The 18,270-nt window shown below is 36.2% G+C and overlaps 1 protein-coding gene across 2 annotated transcripts; it reads left to right on the top strand.

The window, feature by feature from the left end:
* Positions 1 to 8,077: 8,077 nt before the first annotated feature.
* Positions 8,078 to 16,615, top strand: LOC125654120 (protein rolling stone-like). Of its 2 annotated transcripts, none has more exons than XM_048883906.2 (5): positions 8,078 to 8,257; positions 8,428 to 8,764; positions 13,079 to 13,301; positions 15,692 to 15,799; positions 15,976 to 16,615. In XM_048883906.2, the coding sequence occupies exons 2-5, from the start codon at positions 8,657 to 8,659 to the stop codon at positions 16,329 to 16,331; spliced, it is 795 nt and encodes a 264-aa protein (XP_048739863.2). In that variant the 5' UTR covers positions 8,078 to 8,257; positions 8,428 to 8,656; the 3' UTR covers positions 16,332 to 16,615. The 2 variants fall into 2 exon arrangements, with proteins under 2 accessions (XP_048739863.2, XP_048739864.2); XM_048883907.2 differs by having other exon boundaries at positions 8,078 to 8,262.
* Positions 16,616 to 18,270: the final 1,655 nt, after the last annotated feature.

The raw sequence follows: 18,270 nt of genomic DNA, 5'->3' as shown, positions 1-18,270 counted from the left end.
CAACTCCCAAAAAAAAACCCCAACTCACACTGTTCAGCAATATTTAAGACAGCAGTATTTAAGACGTTGAAAAGAAATCGGCCTCTAATCTTCAATGATACTTCATTAAAGTTAAATGAGAGCAATCTCTTTAAGATATCGAATTTCTTGCATATTTTTGTCACCACGGCATCAATATATAGATTCCCGAAGACTTGTTATTGATGAAAACATCAAACTGTTTGGATATCTACCTGTACATATACCACCATAACTCTACATCTCAACTGCATGATTCGATACGCAAGAGCTTGTTCTGCGTATGATCAGTTTTTAAATCGAAGCAGGCTACTGACAAACAAGTTCAAGGTGCAGGGGTTTCAACAGTCTCGCTTAAAGTCAGCATTTCGCAAATTCTATGGTCGTTAAACCGATCTAGCTAGCCAATATAACCTATCTTTGTAGCGCCAAATTAACATAAACTCAAACAATTATTGAAGATATCTTCAATTATTTGAAGATATCATCAATTCAAATATTGCTCTATTTAGTTGAATTGATGCCTGCATTAAATCAATTATTGTTCTCATCAAATGGATTAATGCGCACTTCAATTGAATTATTGCTCTCATCAATTGAATTTATGTGCGCATCAATTGAATTAACGAGAGCAATAATGGATTTAATGCGCGCATTAATTCAATTATTGTTCTCTTAATTATCCCCCATACCTATCATTGGGTCAAATGCTGTCTGACATGTTTCATACCGATTGTTAGGTCATTCTTGGTACACTGATTTTGACTACGGATAACTCCGTTTACCTGGTCAGGATATAGGGGTCACGGCGGGTGTGACAGGGGGGGGGGGGGGTGCTTACACCGTCTAGGCACCTGATCCCACCTCTGGCATATCGAGGGGTCCGTGTTTGCCCAACTCTCTATTTTGTATTGCTTATAGGAGTTTTGAGATTGATCACCTTTCATTTAGCAGCCCATTGAGAAAATTGCCATAAGTATATGTTACATTTTTGCAACATTTACACACAGATTATTTTCATTCGGACCTTGTCCATTTTCATACCTACTCTCATGTTGTCAGTCTGTGTTCTTGGAAGCATCCCCAGCATACCTATAGTAACAACTGAGCGCCCGAGATCTTTGGAGTACATAGTGCTGTATAAAATATTGTTCGTTAGTTCATTACGTCCGTTTGAGAATTTTTCACATTGAGTGAGACGTCACCAGCTACAAGTGCTACAAATTTAAATCTACGCATGCCGCTCAGCAGTGAAGGTTCTTCATCGTGTCAAACGCCTAGCTGCCGTGAGATGGGGCCAATACATTGAGAAGGCGTGGAAACATCGGGAAATTACGAATAATTAATTTTAATGGTGCACAAATTCGTAATCTTCCGTCCTCTAACGTCCTCAGACTAATACTACACATACGTGAAATCAATGAAATAAATAATATTTTCAGATTCAATTCTTGATTCAAAGAAATGAATATATTTTTACTATTATTCCTAAACGATGAACAGGTAGATGATTAACATATTTTAGTGTATTTTTTGTTTATAGCGATTAACACTTGGGCAGACCCTGGTCACTTCAGGTAAATAACATGTGAGCTCGAAATAAAGGACACCACAGAGTCGTCCACTTCTGCTTCATACTTCGATATTTTATTGAAAGTAGACATTAACGGCAAACTGACAACTCAACTGTATGACAAACGAGATGATTTCAGCTTCTCCATCGTCAACTTCCCATATTTATGTAGCAATATATGCCATTATCACCTGGATATGGTGTTTATATGTCTCAAATGATTTGATATGCAAGAGCTTGTTCTGCGTATAGTCAGTTTTTATATCGAGGTAAGCTACTGACAAACAAGTTGATGGTACAGGGGTTTCAACAGTTTCGATTGAAGTCAGCATTTCGCAAATTCTATGGTCGTTATAACGATCTAGTTCGTCAATACAACCTCGCATTGGGTCAAATGCTGTCTGACGTGTTTCATACCGATTGTTAAGCCGTTCTTGGCACACTGATTTTGACTGCGGATAACTCCGTTTACCTGATCAAGATATAGGGCTCACGGCGGGTGTGACCGGTCAACAGGGGATGCTTACTCCTCCTAGGCACCTGATCCCACCTCTGGTGTGTCCAGGGGTCCGTGTTTGTCCAACTATCTAATTTGTATTGCTTATAGGAGTTATGAGATTGATCACTGTTCGTTATCTTCACCTTGCATGTGTATGGAATAGAATCCCCGACAGAATTTCGATTGTAACTTCAAAATGTAAAGCATTTGGTGAGGGAGAAATCATTACCTGTTTTTACGTCTAAGGTTCGAAACAGACAAGGTACTATATTTCAGATTTAACAAAATTAATTGTAATGTACGAAAAAGATACATGTATGGGATTTCATACGGAATGCATATTATACAAGTCTTTTAGGGGCGTTTCTTTCAAAGGGGGAGGGATTGGACAAACAGTTTTCTGAGATATGACGTAATATAACGGGCTCCACATTACATGAAAAGCCAGCCCTCTAATTTTGTGCTGAGGGACTACTATCTGTATACTATTGTGTGGCGCCATTGAGGACTTCGTGATCCAGTTGATCAGATATCAAAATGAAATGATTGGAAATAAGAGTCCATCCTTGACAGACTCTGGTGTGTACAGGCAGCTTAGATGGCGCTGACGATTTCTAATTGTGGATGGTATTTGGAGTTACAGTACTGAAACAGAAGCTACCGCTGACTCCGGTACGTACCAGCAGCTTAGATGGCGCTGACGATTCCTAACTGTGTAAAGTACTGTTTCACTACCCTTGAGTTATATCTGGGATATCGTAACATTACAGCCAGAAGAAGAGTACAATGACGCTAAAACTATAATTTATTGATAAAATGCACTTTGATCAACAATTCAGTCAAGTATGATAGAAAAAAATATAAAAGGTGACATGACTACTAAAAATGTACCAAAAACTACATGCAACAATCTAGTACCAAATTGTATGAGGGGCCTCCGTGTCCGAGCGGTCAGAGCATCGCGCTCAAAATCACATGCTGCGAGTTCAAATCCCGCTCGCGTCGGTAAGTGCGAGAGTTTCCCAGTTTACTTGCTGAAGGTCGGTTTTCTCTTCCACCAATACAAAGTGGGCGCCACCAGATAACTGAAAAATTGTTGAGTGTGGCGGAAAACAGCAAACAACAACCACAAACATATGAACACAGCAGAAATCGTCGTATAATCGTAAATTGAAAACATACAAAGGTACAATCTGGTTATGACTAAATGAACTGGAAGAACTTTACACTATCATCGTAGAAAACACTGATAGCAGTGCCAAATATCCAATACTCATGGCGCGTAGCTGCCTATACGCAAGTCAGCAACTGCGTGCACATCATTAGAGAGAGAGAGGGGGGGGGGAGAGAGAGAGAGAGAGATCTTGGTCGTTGAAATATTTGTACCTAAAATAACTTCATTATATCATATTATGATTTAAGCAGCATCATTATGATGCATTCAATGAAATTTAAAGTCGTTTTTCAATTTCAAATCATTAACATCATGTCGAATACAACGTTAATGTACATCATATGTACATGTATTACATATATGTAGATGGATTAGGATATTTTTTGTTATCAGTAACATTTACCATATATACACAAGGGCGGATCCAGGAATTTCGGTTACGGGGGGGCGCCACTTAATAAGGCAGGGGGTCTGGGGGCGAAGCCCTGGTGGGGGCCAAGGGGGCGAAGCCCCCGGATTTTACAGATTTTGTAGGGCTTGAAATATATCTCCTATTTAGTCTTTTGTACTATTTTCTATCATTTTTTTATGAGGTGAAATTAATAAAATGACGCACATTTTAAGGGATTTTGGAAAAAATTAAGTTTTCCCAATAAAGTAATTCAAGAAATCAATAGATTTTGTCATTTATTTCTCCGGGAGTGGAAGAAATTATTGCTTCTTACATTGTTTAGTACATTTTTCTAAACAAGATACCACGATTTACCTTAAGTTTGAAAATTTTAGGGGGGGGGGGGGGGGGCGGCGCCGGCTGCGCCCCCTTAAATCCGCCACTGATACATGTACCAGTCGAAAATAACAAAATAAAATCGCAGAACGAATGTAAATCAATCATAGTACACACGATTGGCACAATAAAACATTTTCCAAAATAATTTTTTGAATACTTTTTATTTTGAAAATTGACAAGAAACCCTGTCTCTATGCACAAAATAGGTGATTTCATTGGAAAAAAAAACCCCATTAGCTTCTCGGGGCTTGGCCCACTGGGGGCCTGAAGACGGCCCCAGACCACTTGCCATACTTTGTGTATACTTCATTTTCTTTCTGGCTACGCGGCTGATATTTTACAGATATTGAAAGGAAAGTAATGGTAACATGTAGTATGTGTGTGGTAGTATGTGTGTGACTAAGCAATAAGAATATCATAAAGTCATGTGTAAAGGTGGGGTCCTCACCCACAAGTTAAGAAGGTCATGTAGGTCAGGATCTTTGAAACTACCCCACCAAAGCTTTTGCCTACACATCATCCAAAGTCATGTACAACAAAAGAAAGTTTAAACATACGAGTTAAAGTGCCTAGTGCAGGTAAAAACAAAAACATGCGAAAATTAAACATACTTTCGCATGGTCTCACACACATATGATACCCATATGTAATACCCTTTCACGTGTCACCGGCTCCCGTTGCATTTACTTAACTATGAGAGGAGAGGGAGATGTTTTCAATCTTATAGAATTAGATGTGAATTATTAGTGTATACGAATGCAAGGTATCAAACTGATGATATATATACTAGTCCTATGACGTATGGATATTATTACTTGATATCATGTCCAGTTTTGTTAATCAATACTTATTTTTTTTATTTTTCTACGGTGAAATATGTCATTTTTCAACGACTCATGCAACTATTAATCATATTTATTATGTAATCATAAGGAACCCATAAAAAGAAATAAGCTAATTTCCAGTGGCGGATTTAAGTGGGTGGGGGGGGGGGGGGTTAGAAAAATGTACTAAATGATAAAAGAAACAATGATTTTTTATACTCCCGCAGAAATGAATGACAAAATCTTTTGATTTCTTGAATCACTTTATTGGGAGAACTTAATTTCCCCCCCAAACCCTTAAAATTTCCGTCATTTTACTAATTTCACCTTATTAAGAATGATAGAAAATAGTACAAAGGACTTAAATAGGAGACATATTTCAAGCCCTATAAAATCTGTAAAATCCAGAAGTTTCGGGGGGCTTCGCCCCCAGAACCCCTGCCTCATAAAGTGGCGCCCCCGTAACCGCAATTCCTAGATCCGCCCCTGATTTCAGCGTTTATGGCGGTTTATCTCTGGATTATCATGATCGTTACACGTCGCGTTGTCCAGGCTACTTATTCTTTAATTGTTAGAATCCCACAGTGTTATCTAAGTGTAGATTATGTCAAGTTTCAATTTATCGTTTTAAACTGTGATATTTTATACCTGAATGAAATCAAAGGAAATTGAAAAAATTCTAGAAATGACAGTTTGAGTCATTAAAATGACTTCGGCGTATATTTCAGTCAACCATCGGGAATATAATTCAATATAACACTTGTTTTTCGTCGACGACAACAATTTAAGCAGAAGATAGGCAAACGTATTTGTGTGTTCGATTTATTTTACAAGTTGAAAAATGAACTGTACAACTTTCATGACAAAACGAAACTGACACCCGTGACGCCTCTGACATATACAGCTGAATCGTGTTATGTTCCACAATTTACATAACAAAACATGTTCATGTAATCTGAAAATCTGTCAATTACGTCTATGTGTATCCGGGTACTTTTATTTTGTTGGTTTGTTTACGTTCCTTCGAGAATTTTTCATTCATACTGAGACATCGCTGTTTTATTTCAATATTATGGTTTTCTCAGTTTTGCATTTCATAAAACAGTGTTTTCAGGTTCACCTATACAATTAGTTACAAGGTGTATCAATAGAACATCAAAATGTTTTAAAGATTTGACAACTAAACCAATCTTTATATCAAATGTATAGCATAGCACAATCGCCATCTGGTTTGAAATTTTGGTGTATAGTTTTATACGCTCTGTGACAAATTTCAGCTGTCGTGTTGCGCAATGTACAGGTCGTGACAGATTCATAATTATCCAGATTGAATTCATTTTGAATTCAACAAAACTGGACTATATAGTAATAATGATAATAATAATAAAGCCTTTATCTATCCAGGATTACATATTTAGCGATAACGCTAGTTTTCAATATGGTCCTGCATATAACATACAGACAGACATATATTAGAAATAGTTATGAATGTAAGATAAATAGGAACAAAATGAAGCTTAAAAAGTATGGTGATAATCTCTAAGATAATTTCTCTTAAAACACACAACACTTGTTGAGTTTCTTATATTTTGACTCAAGGCATTCCACACTGTGCTCCCTGAAATGCTGAAAGATCTTCTATAATATTCTGTTTTTTCCCTGGGTATATACAATATATTTGAATAAGAATTTCTAGTTTGCCTCTGACTGACTTCTGATACATATTTAAAAAGATTTAAATGATCTGGCATTGAACCATGTAAAATTTTATACACTAAAATGACTTTTCTATAGACAAAGTAATCTGATAGAGGCAACCAGTTAAGTTATGTAAACATAACATTAGATGGTGTTTCAAAATTTCTGATGTTAAGAATTACCCTTGCAGCTCGTTTTTGCAATATAAAAAGCTTATTCACATTTTCAGCATTTTTTGGATTGCTCCATATAGTACAACAATATGTAAAATGTGGAAAAATCATAGTATTAGAAATCTTCAGCAGCGCATCGTTTGACATAAAATATCTTATTCTTCTTAAAATGCCAATTCTCTTGGAAATCTTGTTCATAAGTGATTCTATATGACTTTTCCAGGACAAAGTTTCATCAATAATAATACCAAGTAATTTTGACTCCTGAACACATTCTATGACATGGTTATTTATCACTAAATTTAATTTTCGATACTTTGATAATTTTTGTGCCGATCCAATAAGCGCACATTGAGTTTTAGACAGGTTTAAGCTTAATTTATTTTCCTTAATCCACATTATACTGTGCTGAAGATCTTCACACATCTTTGACTCAATATTTTCCACTGACTTATCTGTTACATCTTGTGAAGTATCATCTGCATACATATTTACATGAGAATGTTTCAGTGCTTGTGGATAGTCATTAATATACAGGATAAAAAACAATGGGCCTAAATTAGGGCCTTGCGGAACTCCAATGGTTACATTTTTTTTCATCCGATAAATTGCCTTTCCAAATAACTCTCTGTGTACGATTTGTTAGATATGATTTAAACCATTCAAAAGTATCATTGCATATGCCAAATGACTTGAGTTTGTGTAATAGAACCTTGTGATTGACAGTGTCAAATGCTTTCCGTAAGTCTATAAAAACCAGTAAGTTTACCTTCATCAATATTTTTAAGCCATCTATCTACTAGAGAAATAAGAGTACTTTCACATGAGTGTTTTGGCCTAAAACCAGACTGACAATCTGTAATTAGAGAATTTACTGACAAATACTCATAAAATGAATTAAAAATATGCCTTTCTAAAATTTTGCTAACACAGGGTAAAATGGATACAGGCCGATAATTATATGGGGTATAATTATATAGTGAGTGATTGCATGAAACTGTGGATGCTCGGCTTTGAGGTGATCAACTTAACTACTGGACAGAGACTCCGCCCTGTCACGGCATAGTAAAGCTAGCAAAGCCTTTGACTGGGCTTTGACAGTGACGCGGCCTCCAAGCTGTGCAGTCCGTGGTCCGTATTTTACACTATGCCCGGAGAAGATGTGTGGGATGTTTTAACTAAAGCTCAAATAGATTGAAATAAGTCTCCACAATTCATGAAATAAGTCAAAATAGATATTAGAATAATTCCAAATGATATATCATTCATATGTAATTCATCAACCCTAATACACATGTAAACATTATCTGTGATCATGGTAAATGGGCGCGTGTATATCAAAACATATATACATCGACGTTGTAGTGTAACGAAATCCGCTTTCCCTGGATGTTGTGCTGGAAAGACAGTGAATAATCGGAAACAAGAGGTCGTGTGATGTTTCATGTAAAATACATCTATATGTTGCTATAAACAAATAATTATAAACATCTGAAGAACAGGAAATGGTGAGGTATTTCGTGTTTATTTTGTCATTATATATGTATACATTTTATTTATTCATTTATTTAGCTTTTTCCGGTCTGATAAGTCAGCAGGAATAAGAAATGAAGACTCGGTGCTTTAAAAAAAAACATTCTTTAAAATTTTATAAGGCTGTTTTTCTTCATTCCAACAGGTGCGCTCGACTCTGTATTATGGACGTCATCCTTATTTAATGATAGCATGTTACACTTGATTGATGATTTGTGAACCTATATAGCAGGAACTGAACGCCAGACAATGGAGGGATAATAAGTTTACACGGTATTAGTTATCCTTAAAAGTCACAAACAACAAACATACATGTATATATAGGAATGCACTGCGCGGATTGAGAGTGAAAGATTAGGACATTAATAACTACAATGGCGAAAGAAGAGGAGCAGGAGCTCTCGTACGCCTGTCGGAACCAATGGAAATTAAGCAGCTTTGGATTTAACTACGAGCAACCCAGATATTTTATTACATTTCAGGTGAGAATTTTCATAAACAAAGTGTTCCTGCGTTCGATCGATTGTAATTAAGAAAATGAATAAATCTCCATTCGGAGTCTAGATTTCGTGTCTGTGGGGAAGCATGGAGCTTCTCTAGGTAAATACCAAATCATTGGATGTCGAGAAAAAATTCTAGCATCCACCAAAAGGACTTTGAGCAGTCCAAACCTATACTGATTGCATGCAATGGACTGAAGGGACACGGAGGGGGAGGGGTGTGATTAGAGAACTGTAAGAAATGTCTGGTGTTTGTGATAAGATTTAGAAATTCAGTTAAAAATTAAGGATGCTATCCCTCATGCGCAGCTCTGATCCTTAGATGAATTGGACTCCAGTGTTTGGGACTCTGTTTTTTTTTTGTTTTTTTTAGTTCTTACAAGTTTATTGTTATTTCGGATTTCCAATATTTCGGCTTGGGCACCACTGAAGAGACATTATTTGTCGAAATGCGCATCTGGTGCATCAAAATTGGTACCGTATAAGTTTTACATTTAAACAATATTTTATTCACAAATACCACAGGTGCGTGGGTTCAGGACCCCCCCCCCCCCTCCCCCTCCGAATAAGCTACATGAGTTGATTTAATTATTTTTTTGTTGAAAATATTTCTAATACATGCCAACAACGTCGTGCATACCCCTAAAGTCCAAAATAATTCAAAATAAGCCCTTTTAGAAAAATACTCTCACTGGTTGTTCTATTTTTTTCCAATGTCGAGCACTACCAGCAAAGTATTCGAAATCAACAAAATAAAACATAAAGAATATCTAGAAATTTGCATTAAGCGTTATATTCCGCCATAGTAAATTTATACATGTGTAGCTGAATGAATTCCAAAACATCTCGCTTGATACATATGAAAACAAACATATACACATAACTTTATATATATATATATATATATATATATATTATATATATATATATATATATATATATATATATATATATATATATATATATATATATATATAAAGTGTTTAGAGTTTTTTCTGTATTTTACTTCCATATATATATATATATATATATATATATATATATATATATATATATATATATATTATACATATATACACGCAAGTATTAGTATAATAAAATTACAAAATAGCCGATTATACACAGTCGGCTCAGTGAGAATTTTTTGATATTTTTATTATACTACTACTGGTGTAGATATTTATTTTATTATACTACTGGTGTAGATTTTTATTTTATTATACTACTGGTGTAGATATTTATTTTATTATACTACTGGTGTAGATTTTTATTTTATTATACTACTGGTGTAGATATTTATTTTATTATACTACTGGTGTAGAGTTTTATTTTATTATACTACTGGTGTAGATATTTATTTTATTATACTACTGGTGTAGATATTTATTTTATTATACTACTGGTGTAGATTTTTATTTTATTTTTCTACTACATGTACTAGTGTAGATTTTTCTATACTTATTTCTGGATTATAAAGGAGAATTTTCTGACTTTTACATAACACATAAGGTTCAGTGAAGCATGCAGACGCGGCACTTTAAAGACATTCCTCCGCCAAATCTACACGTAAATTATACATTGTAGATGGGTACACCGGCACTTTCCGACAACCGACTGACTTAATTAATTACCCAGAACCCATTAAGTGGATTTGCCCCTTCCTCCAACACCCTAATCACGAATCGTGAAAGCTGAACAGGAGAATTTCTCCTGGAAAACTCTTTGAAAAAAGAAGTCTAAGCGGAGATATCTAATTTAATGCGATCGATCCGATATTTCCGACTTTAGTGCACGCGACTGCACGGTTGAATGACCCTAGGTATAAAATCAATTCTATTATGTTCTGTACATAACCCCTCTGTCGTGTAGACTTATAATGTCTGTACAGTATCTAGATCAACAATTCACTTCCCATTAACATTGATCTTTAACAATATGTGACAGTAGTGCCTCCTCATAACACGAGAAGCTTCCCGCAGCTGACAGGGACAACACAAAACATTTCCTATGGTATTGTTAGCGACTTTGATGAAATATTAAAAGTATGTTTAGTACAATCCTACACGAAAAAAAAATCATCCTAGTTATTCAATACATGTATGTCAATGCTTTACGACATCATGGCGTATGTTAATGCTTTACGACACCATGGCGTATGTCAAATTTAAATGCTTTACGACATCATGGCGTATGTTAATGCTTTACGACACCATGGCGTATGTCAATGCTTTACGACATCGTGGCACTCTGCAAACCTTGCCTGGTTTACATTAATTTGTCAATTAAAAGTTATTGACATTGCAAAAATTTAAAATGCACTAAGACTCCTGCTTCATTGATTGTAAAACCACACAACAAGGTGTAGCCCTGTAACGTTTTCATGTCATGAATGAAGTATTCAGTGATGATTTAAAAAATCAATTATAGAAATTACATTACACAGTGTAAGAAATGAATGCAACAGTATTTTTACGTTGATCGATGGATTGAACAAACAATATTTACGCGCTTTGATTTCATTTTTTGTCAAATATTAAGATCAACTGAAAATAAATAACATTCATAAACGCTAAGTACCACTTAAAAAAACAACAACACTTGTTTTCAAAGTGCTTTCAATCTGAAACCAGCTTAACGCAGTTTGGAAAACAAATGAATTTGCGCAAAGAAGTGGGTTGCATTTTGAAAACAAATTCACCATTGACAGGTTTTCCTGACATGGTGTAGTAGCGTCACCGTGCACATTATAGGCTCCTCGTTGTGAACGGTTCATAGTACTTATAAGACCTTAAAATGGATGTGAATACAGTTTTGTTTTTCTTACAAGTACGACATCACAATATTTAACTTTATCAAGAATTTAGATATATTTTTCTACATTGATTCTATAAGGATATAGAATAACCCGGATTTTTATAAACCATAAAAGTTCGCACTGTAAATACACGGGGGTCATTTTAACCTACTTTGCGGTTTACACTTTTTTTAAAACTTGGAAACCCCACCCGAAAATTTGACGGATGAATCTTGACAAAAGGTACTACATGTTTTTTATTCAACAGTACAGATTTTTTTAAAATAGCAATTTTGTCTTAAACATACCATTCTTTTATCTGTAAAGAAACTATTTTCCTTTGAATTCTATAGAAAATAATAATGATCAACTTCACTCATTACATAATTCAAATAGATGAAATTAGATGATATCAATATCAAAACGAAACAAAAAGTATTTGAAAAGTACATATACTTTTGAAAAAAACCATGGGGTAATCGAGCTCGTTTTTCATTTTAAAGAAGAAAACGTCAAAGTTTGATAAAAACAAATATAGAATACAAAATAATAAAAAAAAACAACAAAAAACAAACACCCCCCCCCCAAAAAAAAACCCCACCACAACTACAGTTTTTAACAAAAGATGTAGTAACGAATATTCGCGATACTCGATCGTTGCGCAGATGCGGACCTCGCAAGTTCGATCCGCTTTTCCGCGCAACGACCTCTGGCGGGTATTCTTCCGGATTCTCAGTCAATAGCCTATCAGTGTAGTACTCCCGGTAATTATGTGCCGGAATCCCTAGCGCTTTAAGTGATGCATATCTAATGTACACGGTTTTCTTGCTAAACATCCTCTATTTATTTATTTGATAATCTGTCGTCTGCTCACGATTTCTGCCGATTACGTGCGATTAACATTTATTTCATTTTATTTTCAAAAGTAAAATGAAATAAATTTTCAGCACACGTTGATTTTGTTTTAACACAGTACGTGGAACTGGTCCCATTCGCGCCTTAAAATCATTTTTTTCAAAGTAGATACATCTTCACAAACTTTAGATAAGGCTTTGCGAAAACGTAAACCTCTCACAGAGTGGCGTATTCACAAAGCCTTGCCATTGTGCAGACGAAGCGGTAGAAGCCACAGGTCCAATTTCGGATGCGCTTTAGATTAACTTTCGAATTGCGTTGAGATCGTCACAACATGTCAACCAGCAGGGAAACTAAATGTTGATAGCCACCGGGATATGTGGGTTAATTCAAGATCAATTATGCAAGCAAGTATTTAGGAAGAATTGTATCATATTTAAAACTGTCTGGCCCGACACTCGTGAGCTCGACCCGCTGTGAATTTCGGCCTCATTTTCAATTATAATTTGTGTATATCTTTTACACTGTGTAAACCGACATCTCGTCATATCCGGAAAATATCTCCCAGAAAGTGTCAAATTAGCCAGGTTTCACTGTACCTGATTAGATATTATTGTTTTTGTTGAGATATCGTTCTTATTTTGCAGTGGGGGTATCCCAAAGTTTTCATTGTGTGGACAGTTTTATGGTGCCTACTGCATGTGACGGTCCTCGCTCTACAACCATATTTCTTCAGGGATGAACTGCCGAACTGGGTGTGGTTTACATTCCTGACCAACTGGAGCTACGCCATGTTGGGGCTATACTCTGTGATCGAGTCTATAACTGCCATCTACGTCAACATCTACAGAAAAGATATAATCCACGGAGGTAGGATATTGATCATATCATATTATTCTCTTATTGGGGATTAGGAGGACATGGTATTTATTATCAAATCTAAGAGACCGGTTGCGGTGGATCAGTGGTAGAGAGTTCGCTTCGTAACCGGGAGGTCGTGAGTTCGAGTTCCGCTCGTGCCATGACCGCGTCAAACCTAAGAGTGATTGCTCCTTCCTCAAACGCTCGGGATTTAGAAGTTAAAATCACAGGTCTTTCGGATATGACCTTAAAACAGAGATCCCGTACACGTGTCGTCGTAAGAGTGGCCACGTTATTTAAACGCTAAGCATACAATGTAGGTCTAGATGTGCGGAACTCCACGTGACGTTTTAATTCGAAAAAAAAAAAATCTCGACAGGACGCAAAACAAACAGCCAACCAATCCAATCGAAGGCAGGAACTATTCCATGAGCAAATGTTTTATGGTGTCGGCACGAATAGTTTTAATGTTAGCGTTGACAATCATGGGAGGCGAAGAGGGTTAAAATACATCGACATAAGTTTTCGGGGAAGGAAGAGGGAGCTGTACTACATAATGGTACAATATTGAACACTACTACATGCATGTTACAGATTAGTCTGAGTCAGCTCCACGTTTGTGGATATTTGACACAGACGTCTGGACGCGTTCTATTGAGAGAGAAAAAACCTCGTCCCAGTTAGACGGCGCTAAACTAGTAAATAAAGCTATGGGGATGTTATAGAAAGAGAATAGTGCCTGATGAGAAACTCGTGCGTTTCTCATATTAAATCTAAACAACTTTATCAGAGACAGCTAGGTACAAACATTTGTTTTAAAACAAGGTCACCCGTGATGTTGTCTTGTGCTGGGAAAAGTAAAAAAAAAAGAAAAAGAAAAGAAGCTTTTGTGGAGGAAAGATGTTCCGAATCTTAGTCTAAACACTGAATCTGTTTCTCTCAGTGGAAAACGTTTTAGAATTCGCTTTAAAGTAGTTTCTAAGGACACCAGCATTACCCTATCTACGTCTTTATCAAAATTTCGGGGACATTGGATTCAATAATCGGTTTACTGAATATGATTAGCGATTCAGGCATACATGATATTTTCATTTAAAAACTGATTGAATAACGAAAGCCAACTTTCTTTCTATTTAGTTAGTATATTTGTAGGCGGGACTTTCTTGACCGAAGTGTCAACCCATCAAACTTTCTTGGGTAGCGTTAATTCATTAATGATCAAAATCGTCCAAAATATTGGACCAAGTATTTGGGTTGTAGTGTCATTTTCCTAAATGCCAAATTGTCATGGGGGCGAGTGGTCTGGATACCGGACATACACGCCATCCTGATTTGATTCGGAAAATGTACGTGACCGTTTGTTTTGCAATGTTGACCGTTTATGTTGCAGTCCAATACGTGGTTTTCTCTCAGCTGTGTATTTTATTTCTCATTGTTTAATTTACATATCGTATTTTTTTTTTTACCGGTGGTGATAGCTTAGTGGTTTGGTTTAAGCGCTCGCTTTGCATCCAACGCGTCAATCCTACGACGTTTACCATAGGTAGTGACTATTCCTTATCTCATTCCCAGAGTTCCGTGCGATATCGCACAGTGTATGTGTAGCTTGGTGCCTGGCCTTCCCATAATGCTCCGCAAATGCAGAGCATTATGGGAAGGCCAGGGCACCAGGCTAAGTGTATGTGAAGCTTGGGTAACGCGCCCTCTGGTGAGCGAATGTTCCTTCACTAAGCGCCCGGCATTAGCGGTGAAAGTCACGTGTCTTTTGGATACGACCTTGAGAAGGAGGTCCCATGTCACAGAAGGTGTTGGCACGATAAAGAACACCCACTGTAAAGACCTTGAGCGCTTTGGTCAAAATGAAAAGTGAAGATAATGAACAGTGATCAATCTCATAACTCTTACAAGGAGTTGGGCAAACACGGACCCCTGGACATACCAGAGGTAGGAGCAGGTGCCTAGGGGGAGTAAGAATCCCCTGTCGACCGGTCACAACTGACGTGAACCCTATGTCTTGATCAAGTAAACGGAGTAAACGTAGTCAAAATCAGTGTGCCAAGAACGGTGTAAATTTTGACCCACTTTGTGAAATGCTGCATGCTGATTTTAAACGAGACTGTTGATATGTGGCACATCGCCTAAAGCTGGTGACGTCTCTAAATGAATGAAAATTTTCGAATGGGACCAAAAAAAAAATTAACAAACAAACAGACTCTATTTGAGACCCATGGAAAAGCTTGCATTGAACGACAACGGTAACGAAGGAGTCGATTGTGTCAACTGAAATATATAAGATGAGAATATTCAGGATGTTTGCGTATTCACAGAAGCATAGTACGTGTTGGTCTTTGTTTACGCATAAGAGCTCGGTCTATGCTGTGATTATTGTTTATTTACAGAAGCCCAGTCTTTTCCATGGTATTTCAAACTGTTATGGATTCAGTATTACTTGGCAACAATCCCAGCTATTACCATTACCTTGCTGTACTATCTGCTATTGAATGAAGGTAAGTCTTTGTGTCTCTCTCATTCAGTTCTCTCTCTCTCTCCCTGTTTATTCTTTCTTTTGCTTTCCCCCTCTGTGTCTACATGTTGTACATCTCTCTCTCTCTCTCTCTCTCTCTCTCTCTCTCTCTCTCTCTCTCTCTCTTATGGGACTAATTATTGAACTTTTGCATTGTAGGTAACGATGCCAACAGCGTACTGAAGCACTTTATCAACTTTGTTTACGTTGTTCTAAATCTGCTGTTGACACGAAAACCATTTCGTATTTTACATTTTTATATACCTATGATCTATTCAGCTATTTACATTCTATTCACCTTAGTGTACCACAAAGGATTCAATCAAAGCCCGATATATTCTGCCCTAGACTGGGATAATATTCCGAACGTCTTCATTTATGCTCTCGGAATCCCTCTGATCTTTATACCACTACTGATGGTTATATTATACGGCCTTACCGTTCTAAGAGATGCTATTGGTAACCATTGTACTAAACGGTGTGCCAGTGCTGAAGAAAATCCACACCCATGCTGAATTCCTATTCACAGAGACTTTACTATGGTAAAGTGTTACTATACATGCGCAATAATTTTGTGAATATTTAATTTACCAGTCTGTAACCCCACAGTAGCATCAGTAATGATTCTTCAGGTATGATATGATCATTATTTTTCTCAGGTATTTATCAATATGAATTATCATATCTATAACATATATTTTGTGATGTTCACCGCAAGTATTACGCTTATGATACACTAATTCTACAAATGAAATATTCTATGTGTTGTTTAATAAATCCTTACCAGGAACTAAGAAAATATTTGCTTTCTCTGTTGAATTTGCTTACGCAGCAAGAAAATAAAAATATACAATAATTCAGCTACAATGTATCGGAGAAGTACAATGCTCTGTGCTCTCTGTGAATATTGTACTTTTCTGGTAGCAAATCACCGCATCAATCAATGAGTTAATCAACTATTGATTAATTGATTGATATTTACCGTGTTCTCCGGTCTCGGTCAATATTGTACTTTTCTAGTCGCTAAATCATCGTATTGACCGAGAAAATGTCCACGATTGTTTTACATGTATCGTATGATTGGATTATTTGAAAGATTAGAACTGTCTTTATAAACAGCTAGCCAGCAAGAACTAATTTAATTTTATATTCAAAAGATAAATAACAATACAAATCCTCTTTAAATTGTTACCTATGAAGTCGTTTTGATAAAGATGCCGACACTGTTTGGTAATCCACACATCGTTTAAACAATACACCCTGTAAATTATATCGTATTGATATGTATTTAATTACCAAAACGTGACGGCATTTTTACCGAACGACATTTAAAAGGTGATTTTAAAAAGGATATAACATTCATAAATATGCAATTCCCCCCCCCCCCCCCCCCCCCATCTGGAAGACAAGCCCCTGTGTATGATTCAGTATGTTGTTCCAGTTCGTGATAGAAATAACCTGTTCTTTACAATTAAAGTGCAACGAGTATATATATATATATATATATATATATATATATATATATTCATTCAATTTTAGAATCTACCCTTTACATTGGTCTCATGTGCTATGAATTGTTACATTCAACTCGTCGGCACTGCGTTTGAACATAATCAGCCAAACAGAAAGCGCGGATTCGTACTTGTAGGCGTGTAACATCAACGGTAGCACAAAAGCCCGGGCCTACACATAATTTTCACCCCTCTCCCAAGTTGTTTATGCCTTAAAAAGTCGTCACTTAGGTATGCTATTTCCATTCACCATAACATTAAAGCTGTATGGTCCGAATTACAATATTTTTTTTCCATCTCGTAAAAACGGTATTAAATCATCGCACGTATGTAGTTATGAGACTGTACGGCATATTATAAATTATTTCACCTGTTTTAACCCAAATAATTTGATTTTAAATCGATGTTTACAAATAACCGAGTCACTCTGCCATTTCAAGTGACAGTCACGTGACCATTTCAAACTTTCAGATCATCGGTGGTCTTATCTGTGTAAAGCTGTGCATTTTGTTATAACAGTACCGTACCATAAGTTTAATAGAAATAAAAATATCATATACCTCTTAGTAATTCGTTGTTTTACGCTCTTTCAGCCTTAAAACTAAACAGTTGCGTATGAGTTAACACATCATGTTGGAATTCCCCTGACGCGCGTGGGTCTATTTATAGACGTTTATTATGGGATGATTTATATATGTAGCCACTATATTTACTTTCTAAATAATATTCGCACTGTTTTCTTTTACATGCAGATGTTTTCAAGCATGTAATTAAGGGAAAGTTAATAACTTTATAAAGTAATTAATCTGCTTTAAAGTAATTATGTATAAAAATAATACATGAACATCGGGCCATACAGCTTTAAATTAACTGTAGTAGGTTGCACCTTTTGAGTCTCCGTCATTTGTTGAACTCTCTTCAAAAGAGGTACATTTCAACCGGA

The sequence above is a fragment of the Ostrea edulis genome, chromosome 7, assembly GCF_947568905.1.
Source record: "Ostrea edulis chromosome 7, xbOstEdul1.1, whole genome shotgun sequence".
Taxonomy (NCBI): Eukaryota; Metazoa; Mollusca; class Bivalvia; order Ostreida; family Ostreidae; genus Ostrea; species Ostrea edulis.
This window is presented reverse-complemented; position numbering and strand designations above follow the sequence as displayed.

Excerpts from the sequence above, each read along its gene's own strand:
- LOC125654120 (XM_048883906.2), top strand. The coding sequence starts at position 8,657 with ATGGCGAAAGAAGAGGAGCAGGAGCTCTCGTACGCCTGTCGGAACCAA. Across the intron at positions 8,765-13,078 it reads GATATTTTATTACATTTCAG|TGGGGGTATCCCAAAGTTTT; the intron begins GTGAGAATTTTC and ends CTTATTTTGCAG. Across the intron at positions 15,800-15,975 it reads CTATCTGCTATTGAATGAAG|GTAACGATGCCAACAGCGTA; the intron begins GTAAGTCTTTGT and ends TTTGCATTGTAG.